This window comes from Scophthalmus maximus, chromosome 1 (genome assembly GCF_022379125.1).
Source record: "Scophthalmus maximus strain ysfricsl-2021 chromosome 1, ASM2237912v1, whole genome shotgun sequence".
Classification (NCBI taxonomy): Eukaryota; Metazoa; Chordata; class Actinopteri; order Pleuronectiformes; family Scophthalmidae; genus Scophthalmus; species Scophthalmus maximus.
The window spans coordinates 31,447,501-31,467,500 of NC_061515.1; the positions used below are offsets into that span (position 1 = coordinate 31,447,501).

Below are 20,000 nucleotides of genomic sequence, written 5' to 3' on the forward strand. Positions count from 1 at the left end.
AGAGTCATTTTAAAAAAAGCTCCCTAAAGCAGGAAGTGTCATTTTAAAAAAAACTCCCTGAGGCAGGAAGTGTCATTTCAAAATAAACCTCCCTAAAGGAGGAAGTGTAATTTCAAAATAGAACTCTCTAAAGGAGGAAGTCATTTAAAAAAAAAATCCCTGAAGGGAGGAAGTGTCATTTCAAAATAAAAGTCCCTGAGGGAGAAAGTGTCATTTCAAAATAAAACTGAACTAAAGTGTGAAGATCACTCAGTTGTGTTTAAAGACTAGACATTAAAATCCACCCCCTGAGCAGCAGACGGACCGCAGCCAGCTGGTTGTTGTTATTATTAAGATTATTATTATTAATCTTTATTTCAGATACTTACAGTAAAGGTCCATATCAGTAACAAGTCCCCAGTGATTCTGTTCAACAACCAGATGAACATGGAGTCACTGTAGCTCAGTCAGGAGCTTATGATTATATATTTCTGAGTGAATCAATCAACACGTACATTTGTGCTGCCTGAAGGTGTGAACATGTCATCAACATGTGACGGGCAGATCACTAAAGGTACATGAAACTTTTCATTTAGTTTCATTATAACTGCACCACAAGAGGGTTAGGGCCCCCCCTCCCCTAAAGATGTCTCTGCTCTCAGACCTAAACATGTATATATATACATATATATATATGTATATATATATAGATATATATAGATATATATCTATATCTATATAGATATAGATATATATCTATATCTATATAGATATAGATAGAATTATTATTATTTTTTATCAATAGAATGTACTGCCGTATATATCGTAGCTTTTTATTCTGATGTTTTAACCTTGTAGCACTCTGGTCCTGGTCTGGTCTGGTCCTGTTCTTGGTCTGTTCCTGGTCCTGGTCCTGGTCTGGTCCTGGTCCTGGTCTGTTCCTGGTCCTGGTCTGGTCCTGTTCTTGGTCTGTTCCTGGTCCTGGCCTGGTCTGGTCCTGGTCCGGCAGTAGACGTGGTGAGGTCATGTTGTCCTCAGTCACTGGTCTAATCTGAGCGACTGTCCAGATTAGACAGATTTACTTTGTGAAGCCTCCAAAAATAATCTGCATCCTGCCGAGAGAGACGGACCCCGACTGAGAGACATCTGATCTGATCGTCTCAGGGAAGACACGGTCTGATCAAACTTTAGTACTGTAATCGTGGAAAATCATTTTGGACTTTGTTTTCTTCCACCTCGTTTCCTGGTTAATCCCATGATCCAATAACAGACGGGGCGGGGTTGTAAATCTATTGTATCAATAATCAATAATAATAATATTATTAATAATAATATCCTCTTCATCCAGAGGAAACATCAGATCAGAGTGTTTGTTGTCTGACCTTTAACCTTTTAAAATGCAGTGGGACCTTGCAGCATGTTCAGGTCAAACACAGGCTGATGGGAAGACAACCTGCCAGTCTCCAGCTGCCTCAGCACTGACCCACAGTCCCGACGAGTCCCGACGAGTCCGTCAGAGTCCGTCAGAGTCCGTCAGAGTCCCGACGAGTCCCGACGAGTCTGTCAGAGTCCCGACGAGTCCGTCAGAGTCCGTCAGAGTCCGTCAGAGTCCCGCAGAGTCCCGCAGAGTCCGTCAGAGTCCCGACGAGTCCCGACGAGTCTGTCAGAGTCCCGACGAGTCCCGCAGAGTCCCGCAGAGTCCCGACGAGTCCGTCAGAGTCCCGACGAGTCTGTCAGAGTCCCGACGAGTCCCGCAGAGTCCCGCAGAGTCCGTCAGAGTCCCGCAGAGTCCGTCAGAGTCCGTCAGAGTCCCGCAGAGTCCCGCAGAGTCCCGACGAGTCCGTCAGAGTCCCGACGAGTCCGTCAGAGTCCCGCAGAGTCCGTCAGAGTCCCGACTGAGACTGGATTCCGGCTGCAGTGTGAAGCCTCTTGGTCTTGGAACAGAAATGTTGACGCAATAATATTCAGGGTCATAATTCTTCCAGCCTGTGATGAGCTCAGTAAAGTAAGTTTTACTTTACAGTCGTTGACAAACACACGTTTTTATCAACTTTATTACACTGTTATGAATTGAACGTGTCCCCGTCTCGCAGCTGTCGCAGGTGAAAACACATTTGTCATAACTCTGGTTTGTCGATCTGTGGCTGTTCAACACGAGCAGTTTGTAAGTTCCACTGAGCGGCGGCTCTGACACTTATCCACTCCAGCAGATTAACAAATAGGATTAAAATCTCCACCAGCAGCAAAGTCCCATCTGCTGCTGTGAGTGCGAGCGACGAGCAGCGAGCGATGAGCAGCGAGCGCTCTGAAGAACAACCTTTGAACCTTCTGACCGGAGCAGTGGATGGACGAGTGACGAGTGAAGAGTGATGATTGAGGGACAGAGGCTGAGCAGCTGAGCAGGTGGAGATAAGAAGCCGGAGCTTTGGACCAGATTCTTACAAAAATGTCTGGAACGTGTGGGAGGTTGTTGTTGTGGACGCTCGGGGCGGCGTTGCTGTCGGGGGTCATGTTCACGGAGACAGGTTGGTATGAAGTTTTTAAATCTGATATGGAAAAATTCACATCGTGTTCTCAAGTTGAGGTAGAAGAACATGTTGTAGAATACAGTGGAAGTCAAAGTCCTCATGTAGAAGTAGAAGTATCATCAGCGTATCGGAGTAAAGGTTTGATCAGTTAATGGGAGGAAAATCATTGATTATTCATCTTCAGTTAATAGTTTAGAATCTTTCTGCTTCTTGAGTTTGGAACAAAGGATTTATAGATTCTGTGTTTGTCTCTGACTTGTCCCTGAACGTGTCCCTGGACGTGTCTCTGACGTGTCCCTGGACGTGTCCCTGAACGTGTCTCTGACGTGTCTCTGACGTGTCTCTGACGTGTCCCTGAACATGTCTCTGTTGTGTCTCTGAACATGTCTCTGACGTTTCCATGAACGTGTCCCTGAACGTGTCGTTGGCGTGTCCCTGAACGTGTCTCTGAACGTGTCTCTGACTTGTCTCTGAACGTGTCTCTGGACGTGTCCCTGAACGTGTCTCTGACGTGTCTCTGAACGTGTCTCTGACGTGTCCCTGAACATGTCTCTGTTGTGTCCCTGAACATGTCTCTGACGTGTCCCTGAACATGTCGCTGATGTGTCCCTGAACGTGTCGCTGGCGTGTCCCTGGACGTGTCCCCGAACGTGTCCTTGATCGTGTCGACTTGTTGCAGATGCCGCTCGTGAGCTGAAGCAGGATTGTCGTCACGGCGACTGTCCGTCCGTCCCGGACTCAGATCAGCTGGTCTACAGACGACACGCCGGTCTGACCCGGAGGAGACGGAACATCTTGTTCCCCAGTGGCGTCAAACTCTGCACCCAGGAGACGCTGGACCAGGCCATCGCCAACCACCTCAACTACTTCCACCTCCGAGGTTCGTGGGCTCCTCACAGTGGAGACAAGAAGTTTAGATGTTGGATTTGTCTTTAAGAATGTGAGAGGAGTTTCTGTCTTTACCACAAGGCGTTTCACTCTAAACCCAAACGCATTAACCAGCTTAGTCCCAGTCAGAGGTCATGACTCACTGTGGAACGTGACCTTCGTCTGTAGTTCTGTTACTGCTTCACTTCGTCCTGAGTCAGAACCTCAGAGAAGAACTACAAACATTAATATTATTCATGTTATTATTGTTATTGTGCTCACGTTGGGCTAACTGTCGACCAAGGTGAGTCTGATTGAACCGTGTTACACAACCTACTGTCTCCTCTTTGGATAAACGGTTAAGTTAAAACAATTTTTTGTCATATTATAGACGGAGAGAAGTTTTTGTTTTAGTCCAAGCATCAACAAAAAAAGTTAGTTTTTCTGTGAAATAAAAGTGGAGATAATCTGTAAAGATCTGTAAAACTCTGAGAGGAAGACGGTGTGATGTGATCGAAAGCTGCTCCATTCTTTTCTCTGGAAACAGTTTCACAGGAACATGTTGGTTTGTGTACTTCTGAATTTCATATTTGTGTGTGTCAGTGTGTCAGGAGACGGTGTGGGAGGCCTTCAAGATCTTCTGGGACCGGCTGCCGGAGCGGGATGAGTACCAGGACTGGGTCGGTCGCTGCATGGACGGATCCTTCAGTGTCACGGACATCGGAAGCTTCTTCAGCCAATCAGACGAGCACATCAGCCTCATCAGGAATGTGAGTATTTATTTTCATCTACTAACAAACTGTGAAACTTACAACGAATCACAGAAATACATTCATGTAGGAAACATAATCTATAGTTAATAATGGTACTTAGACAGTCAGTTCATGTATGTTTATAAATTAAGTCATGTAAGTCAAGGAATGTGTAGCTATATTTTATATTTATGACATAATATTAATATAGTTGCATGAGAACAGTACATAAGTAAAATAATATGATACATGAACATGTTGTAGATAGACAGAAAAAAAAATGTTGATTTTAACATTTGATGGAAACTCAGTGTTAGCCTCGGTCAGCTCAACAAACTGTTAGCCTTTTAGCAGCCTGGACGTTTCTTTGCTGACGATGTGATTGTGTCTTTCAGAGAGTTGCCACGGCAGAAGCTGCATCCAACAGGTCAGTGTTGGATCATGTGACGACCGTTGTTGTTGTTGTTGTTGTTGTTGTTGTCGTCGTCGATGAACCTGTAAAAGACTAAATTAATATAACGGCTCCTCAGTGACGTGTCAGGTCTCTGCCTGCTCGTCGGTTCAGACTCTATCTCATCAAACCAAATAAGAAATAAATGTTTGTTTCAGATCAGTTGATTCAGTTTGAGAGTTTCAGACGTGACACAAATTAAGTGACGAGTTAAATCAGTGATGAGTGAAGGTGGTTGTGTATTGACACGTGTGTGTTTCATCACCTGCTGCAGTGTTTCCATCACCTCTGAGCCCCCTGCATGCAGGTAGGCTACTGTATATACTACTGTAATATCAAACACCTGCTGTCTACATGTATATATACAGTCAGTGATCGTCACTTATCGTCTTTATATACAGTCTCGTCTTTATATACAGTCAGTGATCGTCTTTATATACAGTCACTGATAGTCTTTATATACAGTCACTGATCGTCTTTATATACAGTCACTGATCGTCTTTATATACAGTCACCGATCGTCCTTATATACAGTCACTGATCGTCTTTATATACAGTCACTGATAGTCTTTATATGCAGTGATCGTCTTTATATACAGTCACCGATCATCTTTATATACAGTCACTGATCGTCTTTATATACAGTCAGTGATGTTCTTTATATACAGTCAGTGATCGTCTTTATATACAGTCAGTGATCATCTTTATATACAGTCAGTGATCGTCTTTATATACAGTCAGTGATCGTCTTTATATACAGTCAGTGATCGTCTTTATATACAGTCTCGTCTTTATATACAGTCACTGATCGTCTTTATATACAGTCACTGATCGTCTTTATATACAGTCACTGATAGTCTTTATATGCAGTGATCGTCTTTATATACAGTCACCGATCATCTTTATATACAGTCACTGATCGTCTTTATATACAGTCAGTGATGTTCTTTATATACAGTCACTGATCGTCTTTATATACAGTCACTGATCGTCTTTATATAGTCTCGTCTTTATATACAGTCACTGATCGTCTTTAAGTAGAGTCTATGATTTAAACACAACCCTCTGTTTATATATATTTCCTTCACCTAACAGCTGATTGGATGGTTGTATATAAAGCTTGTTTGTTGTTGTTTCTTCGTTCCGCTCGTTGAACTTTTATTAGTCATGTGGTTTTTGTTATTTCACACTGTAAAAATGCTGTTCTAGTGAATTTAAAGGGGAATGCCAACTGTTTTAAGGATTCACAGATGTTTTCCTCCATGTTTGTTCCCTTGTAGAGTTTATGAGTCAATTACAACCAAATTATTGATCAGTGTTAGAAATCTTCATTATTATAAACACAAAGTGAACATACAGGAAACACCCCTTTATGAATCGGATGAACAGTTGTTTTCACGTCTTTATTCATGTTTTCGTGATTGATTGATTATTAGTTGACAGTGTCTCTGTCTTTGTGCTGCAGCTCTGAACCAACCACCATCCACGCCAGAGACTCGGGGGCGGAGACTCTGTCAGGTATTCTTCTCTTCTTCTTCCTGGTATGTTTAATAAGAAACATGAAGACACTGAGGAAAATATCCATTGTTAAAACTCTGTCTTGTCCTCTTTCACCTTCCGATCCACCAGCTCTTTTAGATTCAATCTGGCTTTTAAACTCTTTCACAACAACAAATTTGGTGATAAAAAAATGTACGTTCATGAAGCAGATGAACGACATTATTGAACTTTTAAAGTGTATTTGTACAGTTCTGGTGGATTTCATTCACTTCTTACTTTCACTAACCCTCTTTAGTGTTTAAATGTGAACTTGATAAGATTTAAAAGTACAAGTTTAGAATCAGTGAAGTCGTTTCACAAGACTTAACCTGACAACAGATGGGACGTGGCCTCTTATTGTTGACCCCTTGTTGACCCTTTGAAGATGGATGACGACTTTAACAAAAGAAGGAGGGGTCTGTTGTGAAGGAGGAGGGATTTGTTGTGAGGGAGGAAGGGGCGCTGGAGGCCGAGGCTGACTTTTCCGATTTCACCACGGCCACAAACTCTATACTCTTAATCAGAGTATAATCGTTTCTCTTGAAAGCTTGACGACGCATCTACTTCTCTTGACAGTCACTGTGATGCTTTTTAGCGATGACACGTAACAGCCACACGAGTGTTGTGTTCACCCTGACGGACGGTTTACTGTGAAAACATGGAAACCTTAATCGCTTTCATGAGGATTTCTTTGTATTTCTCTGAAATGCCTACTTGCGTTTATGAGGTTCCTCGCGGGTCGGCTCAGACCGACTTGTGGGCCATGTGAGGCCCAGAGATCTGGTCCAACAGATCAATGTAGAGATGATACAGATCCTTATTCTTATGTTCCATCTTTCAGGACAGGATGGTATCGTCATTGGATCGAGTCCAGCTTCAGTCCTCACAGAGTCCGATGCAGGAGATGAGGACATTGTCGAGGTCACCACAGAGGTCGTTGACTCTGTGTCTCACAAGCCCTTTGACGGGAAAGAACAAAAAGCTGTGACGGATTCAACACAGGAGGAAACTGTGGACTCTTCTCAGGAAGAAGACAAGATCTTTGATTTCATTCTTGATGTGGATGAACCCGACTCAGAGGTGATTGAAGAAGTTACCCCAATAGGTGAGGAGCCCCCTTTGGAAGCTATGACTGAAGAGGTTCTCACAGAAGCTACTGTTGTAGTTCTGACGCAGCCCACTACAACACCTGCTGCAGAAGCAGTCACAGTGGAGGAAGGACAGCAGGGGGCATCTCCAGCACCTGGTGCTGAGCCTCCGTCAGAAGTCTTGATGGAAACAATCCCAAACACAACTGTGGACATCCTAAAGGGGCCAGAAGAAGAAGAAACTACTCCAGACAGTTCCTCAGATATCACCCCCAACGTGACTGATGAGGATTCACCTGAGCTCATCACTGAAACTGTTCCAGCTGCAGCAGTTCTTGAAGAACCTGGAGGTGAATCACCGGTGGAACCCCCTTCAGACGTTCTACAAGTTGGCCCAGAGCCAACTATGTTTCTGATAACAAACACAGATTCAGAAAAAGAGGCTCCAGAACATGAATCTGTCGCTGACATAGAAACAGAAGTTCCATCCCAAGTCTCTGCTGTGATGACAACAGACAAGATAGAAGAAACAGTCAGTGAAGACATTGGAGAGGACAAACCTTCGCTAATGGCTGAAGTTACTTCTGAGCCTTTTGTACCTGATGGAATTGTAGCTGTGGATGCTTCAGACAAGCCAGAGGAGGATGTCGGAAAAGAAGAATCCACAATGGTTTCTGAAGATCAGATGACTGAAGCTGCTGTTGAACTGGAGTCTCCTGAGGTAGAACTGCCTGAGGAAACCGGAGACGCTCCAGTGGAGGATATAAAAGAAGAAGAAGAACCAGTGGAAACAGCAGGTACAACTGAGACAACAAGAGAACCAAGTGACGGTGGAGAAGAAACACCCGAGGAACCTTTAGAAGCTGTAGAGCAAGACAGGGCAGAGGTCATAAAAACTACAGTAGAATCCGAGGCGACAGAAGATGATGTAAAAGAAGAAAGAAATCCCACAGAAGAACCAGAGCTTGAAGAAGACGTGGCCCAGGAGAAGAACCCTGCAGGAGCAACTGGACTAGAAGTTTTACCTGACGAGGACAACATGAATGTTACATCTGTAGATGAAACACAAGAAGCTGTTGGAGGTGAACCGTCAGATGATGTAGAGGAGATTATTTCTGAGGAGATCACAGAGGAAGAAGAACGAGGAGCAGTTACAGAGGATATGAATCCAGAGATCCCTTCAGAGTCTGAGTCTGTGGAGATCCCTCCAGTTGACGATGTCCCAGGAGACACAGAGGGAAATGAAATGGAAGAAACACCTGAACCAAAGGCGACAGAGGAACTTCCAGGAGGCCCTGAGATAGAAATGATTTCAGAAACCACAGAGGATGGAACTACCCAGGTGGTCGAGTCTACAAGTGAGGTCCCAGAACCTGGATACTCTCCTGACGTGGAGGAAGATATCGCCCCAGATGCTCCGAGTGAAACATCTCTAGAAGTTGTGACTCACACAGGGACGACTTCAGAGGAGGGAACATCGGAGGAGCTCGGCCCGGAGGAGCTCGGCCCGGAGGAGTCCCATGAAGATGTTGTCCCAGAACCTGCAACTGAGGAAGACATCATCCAGGTTGTTCCGTCAGATGTTCCCCAAGAGACAGTTGATGGTATCTCTGTTGAGGATACTGGGAAAATCATGACCGACGCTCCAGCTGAAGTTCCGTCTGAGTCTTCAGAGGAAAGAGGCGTCACTGCAGCGAGTACCCAGGCCACAACCAAGTACATCGTAGAGTACAATAATGGAAACTTCCCTGATCCGACGCAGAGGCCTCGTGACGTAGACGACAGCTTACCGGGAAACAACGGCTTTGGGCTGGAGGACAAGGAGGAGAACTCGGTAAGCAGATTTAGATTAGTGGTTGATTGTCTGGGTATCGGTAAACACTCTTCAGTCCCACGGCAGATCAGATACACAACCTTTAAGGCGGCTGTGGCTCAGGAGGTAGAGTCACTCATCCGCTAACCCAAAGGTCGGCGGGTCGATCCCAGCTGCCCCCAGTCCGCAAGACACTTAACCCTGAATCTGAGGCTCTTCAGTGTGTGAATGTGACTTTGAGTTAAAAGACTATAAAAGATTGATATGAATATCTTTGGTACCAACACCCAACTGACGTCATGACTTCAGTGTGTGTGTCACTGCTCGTTCAGATCGGTAACGAGATCGACGACACGCTGTCGCGGCCCCCGAGGCCCCTGACGGAGCAGGTGGTGGAGCTGAGCATCAGGCTGAGGGGAGAAACCTACAACGACGCTCTGAGAGACCCGAGCAGCTTCCAGCACCAGCAGCTGGTCCGACACTTCACTCGCAAGGTACCATTCTGTTTATGAGGAACAAAATGTATTCTGTCACAGACGTCGCCACCAGGTGACCGAGGAACGTAATTCTACATGCCACTTTCTCGTTGATCAACCACAGACGCTCAGACGCTAGGATTGAGCAACAACCCCTGTTGTAGTAGTTGTTGTTGTGGAGTTTCCTCTGAATGAAGCAACATATTCTGTGGTCTGCAGCTGCCCACACCTCCTCCTCCGCTCTCTGACGCTCATTACCGAACTCACATGCACTGTGGTTTCCTACGAACTGCAGACTCAGGACTTTGGCCCGTCTTCAGAGAGGCCTTGGCTATTTTTCACGCTCTGGAGCTCCCTGCCCTCGGCGCCGACGCACAAACAGAGCTGGGAAACTTCAGAGTTGCAGCAGTAAACGAGCAGTGACTCACGGAAAAACAACATGTGCCAGGAAAGCAGAGAGCGTCGGTGTGTTCCTGCTCCGCCGTGACGCGGACGACACTTCATGGTTTATATGTTTATGGTTAACGAAGGTGTGAGGTGGATCAGAGAGAGGACAAACAAATCTGACTTCACTGCTCTGATGATCAATATTCATTTAGCAGCTGAACGTCGAGGCCTCAGATATTCTTTTGATATTTAGTTGAGAAATATCTTGAACAATATGTTTTATGTCAGATTTGATCATTTATCATAGTTTATTGACTCACAGGAGCTTTAATCTCAGGTTCTAGAGACGTGAAGGAAATGATATCACAGGAAGTAAAACACTAAACACTAAAGTAGGAACTGGAGGACCAGTTCTCCGGCAGAGGTCAAAGGTTAACCTAACAGGTTAACTGTTGTCAGAACAGCGTCTCGGTGACACCACAACAACATCTGGATAAATATCACTGAGGGTCAGACTCTCTTCCTCTTCCTCATCTTCCTCCTCTTCCTCCACCAGCTGCTGGTGAACATGAGTTAATATTGGTCATATGAATGAGGTGGACAGAATAATGGAAACGGCAGAGGATTTATTATCTGTTGTTCCTAACAAACTGATCAATATTCAAACTGATCGATCACGTAGTAACTGTGATGTTGCTCCAGTGAAGTAACAGACGAACCATATGTTTTTTATTGAAAATAAAATCTCAGTGGAAACAAAGAAAATTCCAAAATGTTGTAAAAGCTAAATGTGAAACAGCTTCAGCCAATCGGTGATGACGTGCTGGAGTCACATGACATCATCATCGTGTGGTTCTTCTCTCCGTCCCTGAGCTTTCATCACGTTCATGGTTTTTCATCTCTTCTTCTTCAGTGGTATAATGTCGGCTCCATCCACTGTTCACTGACCCCTGACCCCTAGCTTGTTGACCTGTGACCTGGGGTTGTCACTAAACTTTCCTTCCTGTCTGTCACTGGCAGATTGAAGACGCGTTCGAGCGACTGCCGGGCTTCAAGGACGTCTACGTGGTGGAGTTCAGGTGTGACACGTGTTGAGATGTAGAACGTGGTGACATCAGATGTGACGGTGGTTTGTTCTTCACACGTTCTTCTGTCTGGTTTCTGTTCTCAGGCCCCAGAAGGACCTGGAGCGGTGAGTCACACCTCAGACCTCACACCAGATCATCGCTATCAAACACTCAGACAACAGCCCTGTCCCAGTTCAGGGGCCACGTCCCTCCAACCAGTCCGTCCCACTTCGATCATAGATGTGCTGTCCAGAAGTTCAAGTCCTCCGAGGGCCGTGGCCCCTGAACTGGGACGCAGCCAGACTCGGACCAGTTCACACCGAGTCACCCGGTGTGAACCGGTCCGACTCCATCGTAGTGTATAGTCTATTTGAGTGAATGCCCTGAGTTTTGACTGGGAGGTTGTTCCCTCAGCCTGTCCTCAGGGAGCGTCTCCCCTCTTTAAGCCCTTTCACCTGCCTGTCGCAGTAAGTAACGGCTCTGCTCTACTTTACACTTAATGTCCTTAACAATAGTCAATCACCTCTTAAGTGGGATGAGTCACTCGTCGGCCTCCTGCCGCTGCTGCACGATTACTGTCCATGGAGGCCCCTCCCCCAGCGGCGACCACTCACAGTAAAGCTCGTTGTTAAACACTCCAAAAATAATCTGCGACACAAGACAAACACGTTAAACCACAGGTCACCGTGTCAGGTTAAAGGTCGAAGCCGAGTAAAGACACGTAAGACCTTAACACAAGTAGAGTCATTAAAAATACTGACAGGAGCTAATCTGATTAACAAACGAGTTAATCCGTCGTTTCCACTACACAGACGCAGGCTAGCTGTTTCCCACCGTTCAGTCTTTATGCTAAGCTAGGCTAATCAGCTGCAGAGAGAGTGGCATCAACATGAACTAAATAAAACTAATCATGTGATCCATCTTTATGTACAGAAGGTTGTGGTCGTGCTGACTGTCTGCCGGACACTCGCTGAGTCACTTCATCGTAGATTCAAATCCTCCTGATGACTGGTCTTCTTCCCCTCAGAGGTCTGGTGGTCCTGGTGCACTACACCATCACTCTGGAGATCGACGGCGGTGGCGTCCCCAACGACACGCTGGACTTCATCTCTCTGCAGAACAACCTGGTGGAGAAGAATTACCCGGGCGCCGCCGAGCAGCCCACCGTCGTCTACACCATCACAGACTTCCGTAACTTCATCACCGAGGCGCTGCACAAAGACAACTTCATGACCAACAGCAGCCTGGAGACGCAGGCCGACCCGCTGCAGCTGGAGAACGGTCAGTAAGGGACTCACTCCACAGAGTGTTGCGTTTACTGTCTGTACCGTCTTCAGAAAAGCTCAGACTCTAACAGGCTGTGACTCTTTTCTGCAGCTGAGAACTTGTTGCCTTCTGGCAAACCTACGAGCCGACCAGCTGACACCCTCGAGAACATGGTGAGTACCAAACGTCGGACTTGAACACAATTAATCAAATGTATCTCATGTTTAAGATATAAAACCTGTAGACGAGTGTAGCCAATGAAAAACTGACAAGAATAACGAATGTCTGTTTTCAGGACAACGTTCTGGCGGCAGAGAAGCCTCCCGACGCTCCGAGCCACGAGGCGGCCAGCGGACACGTGCACCACAAGAAGGACGACTTCCTGTTCGACCCCTTCGTCGCGTGGAAAGATCCTCAGAGCGGAGGGGTGAGCGAGAACGACGTCTTTATGTTCGACGAGAGTGCGGCTCCTCTGCCGTCCGGCGAATTCCCCGGCCTGGAGCCAACGGACGAAGACAGTGAGTCAATGAGAAGTGACCAACTCGTATGAACAGATTGATTCTTAATCTGAGTGGTTTTGTACGAGTCATGAAGCATCGCTGTCTTTTTATCAGAGTGAATCTTGTGATTGATCTGATGATCTTTGTGGCTCCTGAAGGACTCAGACCTGGTCCTGTGAGGTTCTGTTCCTGTTCGATCTTGTCTTGGTTTAAGGTCCGTCTGGGGTCTTGACTGTAAACCTCTCCACATGTTTTCTGCTTCACAGATAATGGAAAGATTGAAGATGAGGGATTTCTGCTCAGTAACTCTCCAGGCACTGGAGACGATACCACCAGAGGGGACCGTGCGTTCGGTCCTGGAGGCCCCTCGGCAGGCCCCCCTCCATCGGTGAGACCTCAGCCGGGCTCTGAGAGCAAGTTGGACGAAGGATCCGGCGCTGGGTTCTCTGGAGATGGTCCGGGAGCAGACCTCTGGTCCCGGCAGCCCTCTGTGACATCTGACAGGACCGGCTTTTACAACGGGGGGGATAGCAGCTGGGAGGTGCTGCCACCACCGGACCTGGAGGAGACTGATGGAGACGACGAAGACCAGGACAAGGAAGGGGTTTTTGAGTCGCCAATCGTTGAGGAAGACGATTTGGTTGCAATGGGAGTACAACTCACAAATGTTCCCTCTTTGTGGACAACCACAGTTCCTGCTTTTGAGGAACCGGTTCTGGATGGAGGCATCGAGGAACCGATTCCAGATCAAGTCCCAGTCACACTGCACATCAGCACCGACCCGCAGTACCTAACTACAACCCAAGCGCCTGTATTCTTACCCAGAGGAACCTTGACCGTTGAACTCTCAGTACAAACACTTGAAGTATCCGGCATCTATGATGAAGATTCCCTCACAGGACCACAGATGATCGTAGAGCGAGTCACAGACTCTCCAGAACCTGAAGCTTGGCCTCGTGAGGCCCCTGTGTTTGTTGGACCAACTTATTCTGCAGTTAATCTTCAAGAAACCACTGAAGTGGTGGCAGTAACTTCGGTCGTTACAGTTGGGTCAGCAGAGGACGCATCGATAAAGGAGGAGGTGGAAGGGATTTTGGCGGCTGAGGTTCCTGATACCGAAGAATCTCCTTCCTTTGTAGAAGTCCAGGCGGTCACAGTCAAAGAATCCAGCTTTGATATAGTCACAGAAGAGCCGTCAGACCTTGGGGTTCTCACGGACAAACCCGACCTGCTGCTGCCAGAACCTGCAGATCGTGATGAGGTTGAGATTTTAGAGGAGCAGCAAATCGGCTCCCCTGATCCAACGACCACACCGACACACACAGTGACTGAAGGCCTGGACAGAGACCTGGTCGAGGATGAAGTCATGGTCGTCACTACGACCGCTGCTGCTCCCGTCTCAACTTCATCCATAAACTCACACCACAGCAACATCATGGCACTCTCGCCTGAGAAGGAGTCGCCGTTCACTCGAGTGGCGGATTCTGTGCCGGAAGACGAGGAACTGGTTCACGACGAGGATCTGAACCACGTCGATGTTGACGAGGTTCCAATCAGCACTCCGACTTCAACAGTGGTCGACGCAAATGAAGACGAAAGTTCTCCTACAGAAGAGTTGCTGGGTGCTCCAGTGCAGGAGGAGGACTTGAACACAACACTGACGGGCACTTCGCAGGGGGAAGTAGATACAGACATCCCCCAGACGAACTCCTCCTCGCTTCAGGAAGTCCACAGAAGCACGCCTGCCTCTGAGATCCAAATGTTTGAGCATGATTCATCCCACGTGCCGAGCATCGACGTCAGCTTCGATGTGTTCCAGTTTGACCGTGTGGCCACTGAAGGCGACAGCAGTGGTTTCTCCAGTGGGGCTCATGGGTCAGATTTGGAAGCCTTCGCTCTACCGAGCCGACCTGGCAGAGACCTGTCTGTGTTCTTCAGCCTGAGGGTGACCAACATGGCCTTCTCCATGGACCTGTTCAACAAGAGCTCCGCAGAGTACAAGGCCCTGGAGCAGCGGTTCCTACAACTGGTGTGGACTCAGAGAATCTGGTCTCAGTGATTCAAACTTCTAGATTCAGGCGTAAAGTTCCTCTTTGTCTTTGTCTTCACCGTAGCTGGTCCCGTACCTTCAGTCCAACCTCAACAACTTCCAGAACCTGGAGATCCTCAACTTCAGGAACGGCAGCATCGTGGTGAACAGCAGGATGAGGTTCGGTAAGCCGGTTCCCAGAGGCGTCACCAACGTCGTCTACCTGATCCTGGAGGACTTCGCCAACACCGCCTACCAGACCATGAACCTGGCCATCGACAAGTACTCTCTGGACGTGGAATCAGGTACGCTCACACCCAGGCCTCGGTCATTGTGGGTTTCTCAAATCTTATTCTTCATGTGAATGGAAAAGAAATCAAAAGACATAAAATATAAATGGTTGTTTTGTTCGAGTGCAGCTCCAAACCACGATATGAGTACAGAATATTTCATTTTTAACTTTAAGGTCGGAGCAGGTATCGACCCACCGTGACCACACATTGGTTTGTAAGCCGGCGCTCTAAAGCCTTGAGTTTAACATTTTGTCCGGGGCCATTTTGTTTTATTTTTAGAACCAGTCAGTCGCTGTCTGGTCGCCGTTTGTTTTCCATGTCCTTTGTGTTTGTGCTGCAGCTCAGCAGCTTTGACTCTGTGTTCAGGACTAAGACCTGAAATAATCTGTCTGAGATGAACGTGAGCGGCAGCAGCTGTTATTCACCACAGGTACACTCACCTGTGGACACTGGTACACTCACAGGTACACTCACCTGTGGACACTGGTACACTCACAGGTACACTCACCTGTGGACACTGGTACACTCACTGGTACACTCACCTGTGGACACTGGTACACTCACTGGTACACTCACCTGTGGACACTGGTACACTCACTGGTACACTCACCTGTGGACACTGGTACACTCACTGGTACACTCACCTGTGGACACTGGTACACTCACCTGTGGACACGTTTCCTGTGGACGAGACAGAGTCACGTCTCCTGTGTGTTGATGTCACTTTGTATTTCTGTGGCGGCGGCGGACAGTTTGTCCGGCTGAGATCAGTCTGTACCGTCTCGTCGTCCTGCACGTCCGTCTCTGCTGAGCCGCAGCTCGTTAATCTGTCTGAGCCAATCAGAGCGGCTCTAATCTACAGCGGCGAGTCCCGACAGCCAGGACTCGCTCCATCATCATCTTCAGTGTGAGGGAAGGTTTCCATGGCGCCAGCACCGGGTGACCACAGAGTCGTTGTGATCTTTGTAAAAGTGTGAGAAGACTTGTTCCCACCACTTCTTCTTCTTCTGCTTCCTGTTAGGCGACAGGGCGGATCCCTGTAAGTTCCAGGCGTGTAACGAGTTCTCCAGGTGTATGGTGAACCGGTGGTCGAGCGAAGCCGAGTGCGTTTGCAACGCCGGGTATGTGAGCGTGGACGGTCTTCCGTGTCAGAGCGTCTGCGAGGTGCAACACGACTTTTGCCTCAACGATGGCAAATGTGATATCCTCCCCGACAAGGGGGCCATCTGCAGGTGGGAAGAGGTTTTCCACTCACCTCAGACTCATGTTTGACACTTTCACCTGGGATTCCAACCTGTCACTCTTCCCCTCAGATGTCGAGTGGGACAGAACTGGTGGTATCGCGGCGAGCACTGTGAAGAGTACGTTTCTGAGCCGCTGGTGGTGGGCATCGCCATCGCCTCGGTGGCCGGCTTCCTCATGGTGGTGGCGGGAATCATCTTCTTCCTGGCGAGGACGCTGCGAGAGCAGTACGACGGCGAGGACAGCGAGGACCCCGTCAGGTGAGCAGGACACGTGTCATCATGTAGAGCCCAGATCCATTTCTGTTTGATGGATCTGATCGTTTCTCTGTTGTAGAGGTGGGAACAGCGTCCCGACGCTGGAGCGTGCCGCCAAGTTCAACCCCAGCGATCCGGTCACCGCGCAGTACTACCGCCGCTACGAAGACGACACGCCCCAGTTCTACCGGCGACGCGACACGGACGGCCCAGAGTACAGCAGCCCCGCCAGCGCAGGCGGCTCCAAAGATCTCAGCAGCGGCGACATGCAACACCTCTACCAGAACAGCACGCTCACTACAGAGGTGAGAAGACTGAACGCTACAGCGTTGTTTCTGTGAGATCTGAGGATCCAGGTCAGGGTTCAGGTTCCAGGTCAGGATCCAGGTCAGGGTTCAGGATCCAGGTCACGATCCAGGTCAGGGTTCAGGATCCAGGTCAGGGTTCAGGTTCCAGGTCAGGATCCAGGTCAGGGTTCAGGATCCAGGTCACGATCCAGGTCAGGGTTCAGGATCCAGGTCAGGATCCAGGTCAGGGTTCAGGATCCAGGTCACGATCCAGGTCAGGATTCAGGATCCAGGATCCAGATCAGGGTTCAGGATCCAGGTCAGGATCCAGGTCAGGGTTCAGATCAGGATCCAGGTCAGGGTTCAGGGTTCAGGGTTCAGGATCCAGGTCAGGGTTCAGGATCCAGGTCAGGATCCAGGTCAGGGTTCAGGTCAGGATCCAGGTCAGGGTTCAGGGTTCAGGATCCAGGTCAGGGTTCAAGATCCTTGGTCTCTGTTGTGACAGTTTTCTGGCTCAGCAGGACATCTGTACAAGTATTTTTACCCCTGACCTCTGACCTCTGGGTCCGACTGTTACGTGACCATGTTCCTCCCTGCTGACCTCTGACCTCTGCAGGAGATCCAGGAGCGTCTGAGGATCATCGAGTTGTGCTCCAGGGATCAACACTTTGTCGACTTTGTGCGACAGACTCGAGTGTGAGTGTCTGACATCGAACTACATTATTCATATTGATCTATTTGTAGTAAATATTTCTTTTTATAATATATATTTAATATATATTAGCTTTCATTAATAACAATGAATCAGGTCATTCAGAGGATTTTTAACAAATGTCTCATATTAGAAAAAGATTCAAAAATTATATTGATATTTCTATAGTCAGACAGCCAATGTGACCTGTCTGTCTGTCTGTCTGTCTGTCTGTCCGTCTGTCTGTCTCTGTCTGTCTGTCTGTCTGTCTGTCTGTGTGTCTGTCTGTCTGTCTGTCTGTCTGTCTGTCTGTCTGTCTGTCTGTCTGTCTGTCTGTCTGTCTGTCTGTCTGTCTGTCTGTCTGTCTGTCTGTCTGTCTGTCTGTCTGTCTATCTGTCTCTCTGTCTATCTGTCTCTCTGTCTGTCTGTCTCTCTGTCTATCTGTCTGTCTGTCTCTCTGTAATAATAATAATAATATATTTGATTTATAAAGCGCTTTTCATGTACCCAAAGCGCTGGTACAAAAAAAAAGAAATAAAATAAAAGTGGAACGGGGGGAGCTAGGGATATGCAGAGGAAAAGAGGTGGGTTTTTAGGCGTGACTGAAAGGTGGTGAGGGAGTCAGAATCACGGATCTCTTGGGGGAGGGAGTTCCAGAGCCTTGGAGCAGCCCTGGAGAAAGCTCTGTCTCCCAAGCTGCGGAGTTTGGTTTTGGGGGTGGAGAGGAGACCGGCAGAGGTGGATCTGAGGGACCGTGTGGATTGGTAGGGGGAGAGCAGATCAGTGAGGTATTGGGGAGCAGGATGGTGGAGGACCTTGAAGGTGAGGACCAGGACCTTGAAGGTGAGGACCAGGACCTTGAAGGTAATTTGGTGGGAGACAGGGAGCCAGTGGAGTTGTTTTAGGACTGGGGTGATGTGGTGCCAGGATTTGGAGTGGGTGATGAGACGGGCGGCTGCGTTCTGGACCAGTTGGAGTTTTTTAATGGAGCTGGGGCTGATGCCAAGGAGAAGAGAGTTACAATAATCTAAACGTGAGGAGATGAAGGCGTGAATGTGTCGTTCTGCGGCGGGGGGTGTGAGTGAGGGTCTGATCTTGGCGATGTTACGGAGGTGAAAGAAGGAGGTTTTGACTATGTGGCAGATATGGGGTTTGAGGGAGAGGGTGGAGTCGAAGATAAAGCCACGGTTGCGGGCCTGGGGAGATGGGGAGACAGTGGTGCCGTTGATGGTGAGTGTGGGGTTGTTGATTTTGCTGAGTGTGGATTTGGAACTGTTGAGGAGGAATTCTGTTTTGTCGCTGTTTAGTTTCAGGAAGTTGTGTTGCATCCAGGTCTTAATTGCTGACAGGCAGGAGTCGACATGGGAGAGGGGGGGGGGGGGGGGGGGATTTGGTGCTGAGGTAGATCTGGGTTTCATCAGCATAGCAGTGGAAGTCCAAGTTGAAGTGGCGGAGTATCTGACGAGGGGGAGGATGTAAGTGATGAAGAGGAGGGCACCGAGTACGGAGCCTTGGGGAACGCCTTGTGTGACTGTGGATGTAGCAGAGGTGTGATTATGGAGAGTGATGAAATGCGATCTGTTAGTGAGGTATTACTGGAGCCAGCTGAGTGCAGTACCTTCGATACCGAGGTCGCTGAGTCTAGTGAGCAGGATGTCATGGCTCACGGTATCGAAGGCTGCACTCAGGTCGAGAAGGATGAGGATGTTGAGGGAACCGGAGTCAGCAGAGGTGAGGAGGTCATTGAGGACTTTTAATAGGGCAGTTTCTGTGCTGTGGAGGGGGCGAAAACCAGATTGAAGGGGTTCAAAGAGTTTATTGGCGTGGAGATGGGATTGTAGTTGAGTGGCAACAATGCGTTCCAGAGTTTTAGAAAGGAAGGGGAGGTTGGAGATTGGGCGATAGTTATGGAGGGAGGAAGGATCAAGACCAGGTTTCTTTAAAATAGGGGTGACAGCGGCAGTTTTGAAGGCAGAGGGGACAGTTCCATGGGACAGTGAGGAGTTGAATAGGTTAGTGAGGTAGGGGCAGAGGACGGGGAGGCAGGACTTTAGCAGGGGAGTGGGGAGGGGGTCAAGGGAGCAGGTAGTTGATTTGGAAGAGCTGATGAGTTTGGAGATTTCGGGGGGGGGGGGGTAACCAGGTCAAACTGGGAGAGGCGGCAGTGGGGAGGAGGGGTCAGGGGAGATGGGGAGGAGAGGGTTCATGGTATGTGCTGGAGTAGATAGAGGGGGTGATATGCGGGATAATGATTGATTTATTAGGTTGATTCTATCAGTGAAAAACCGGAGGAATGAGTTGCAGAGATCAGGGGTAGAGGTAGGAAGGGAGTTTGTGCGGGCCTGTAGGAGGTTGGTCACTGTGGAGAAGAGGGTTCTGGGGTTTTGTCAGGGGTCCGTGAAGATGGTGGAGAGGTAGGCAGATTTGGCAGCGATGAGGGCGTCTTTGTAGGCAGTGATGTGGGTTTTGTATGCTTCGTGGTGGACTG

At 48.2% G+C, this 20,000-nt stretch overlaps 2 protein-coding genes across 7 annotated transcripts in view; both read left to right on the forward strand.

Moving 5' to 3' along the window:
* The window catches only part of LOC118306608 (mid1-interacting protein 1-B-like), a 3,114-nt gene extending 2,260 nt beyond the window's left edge, over positions 1 to 854 (forward strand). Inside the window, exon 3 of the transcript XR_004793095.2 lies at positions 838 to 854. The gene's annotated coding sequence lies outside the window, so the exon portion shown is untranslated. The remainder of the gene's footprint in view (positions 1 to 837) is intronic.
* A 908-nt stretch (positions 855 to 1,762) lies between these two features.
* Positions 1,763 to 20,000, forward strand: part of LOC118306572 (interphotoreceptor matrix proteoglycan 2-like) — a 21,218-nt gene continuing 2,980 nt past the window's right edge. For 2 of the 6 annotated variants that reach the window (XR_007031300.1, XM_035629831.2), the window contains exons 1-20: positions 1,764 to 1,984; positions 2,220 to 2,504; positions 3,187 to 3,387; positions 3,978 to 4,144; positions 4,522 to 4,553; positions 4,852 to 4,884; positions 6,043 to 6,095; positions 6,958 to 9,038; positions 9,350 to 9,511; positions 10,901 to 10,959; positions 11,052 to 11,072; positions 11,975 to 12,228; positions 12,325 to 12,386; positions 12,509 to 12,731; positions 12,980 to 14,742; positions 14,828 to 15,047; positions 16,057 to 16,267; positions 16,349 to 16,537; positions 16,614 to 16,839; positions 17,438 to 17,517. Coding sequence is in view for 5 of the 6 variants with exons in the window: in XM_035629831.2 (XP_035485724.2) it covers positions 2,426 to 2,504; positions 3,187 to 3,387; positions 3,978 to 4,144; positions 4,522 to 4,553; positions 4,852 to 4,884; positions 6,043 to 6,095; positions 6,958 to 9,038; positions 9,350 to 9,511; positions 10,901 to 10,959; positions 11,052 to 11,072; positions 11,975 to 12,228; positions 12,325 to 12,386; positions 12,509 to 12,731; positions 12,980 to 14,742; positions 14,828 to 15,047; positions 16,057 to 16,267; positions 16,349 to 16,537; positions 16,614 to 16,839; positions 17,438 to 17,517 (6,116 nt within the window). In the remaining variant the exon portion in view is untranslated. Of the gene's footprint in view, positions 1,985 to 2,046; positions 2,505 to 3,186; positions 3,388 to 3,977; positions 4,145 to 4,521; positions 4,554 to 4,851; positions 4,885 to 6,042; positions 6,096 to 6,957; positions 9,039 to 9,349; positions 9,512 to 10,900; positions 10,960 to 11,051; positions 11,073 to 11,974; positions 12,229 to 12,324; positions 12,387 to 12,508; positions 12,732 to 12,979; positions 14,743 to 14,827; positions 15,048 to 16,056; positions 16,268 to 16,348; positions 16,538 to 16,613; positions 16,840 to 17,437; positions 17,518 to 20,000 lie in introns of those variants that run through there. The other 4 variants (XM_047333621.1, XM_035629832.2, XM_047333622.1 and 1 more) reach the window with 4 other exon arrangements.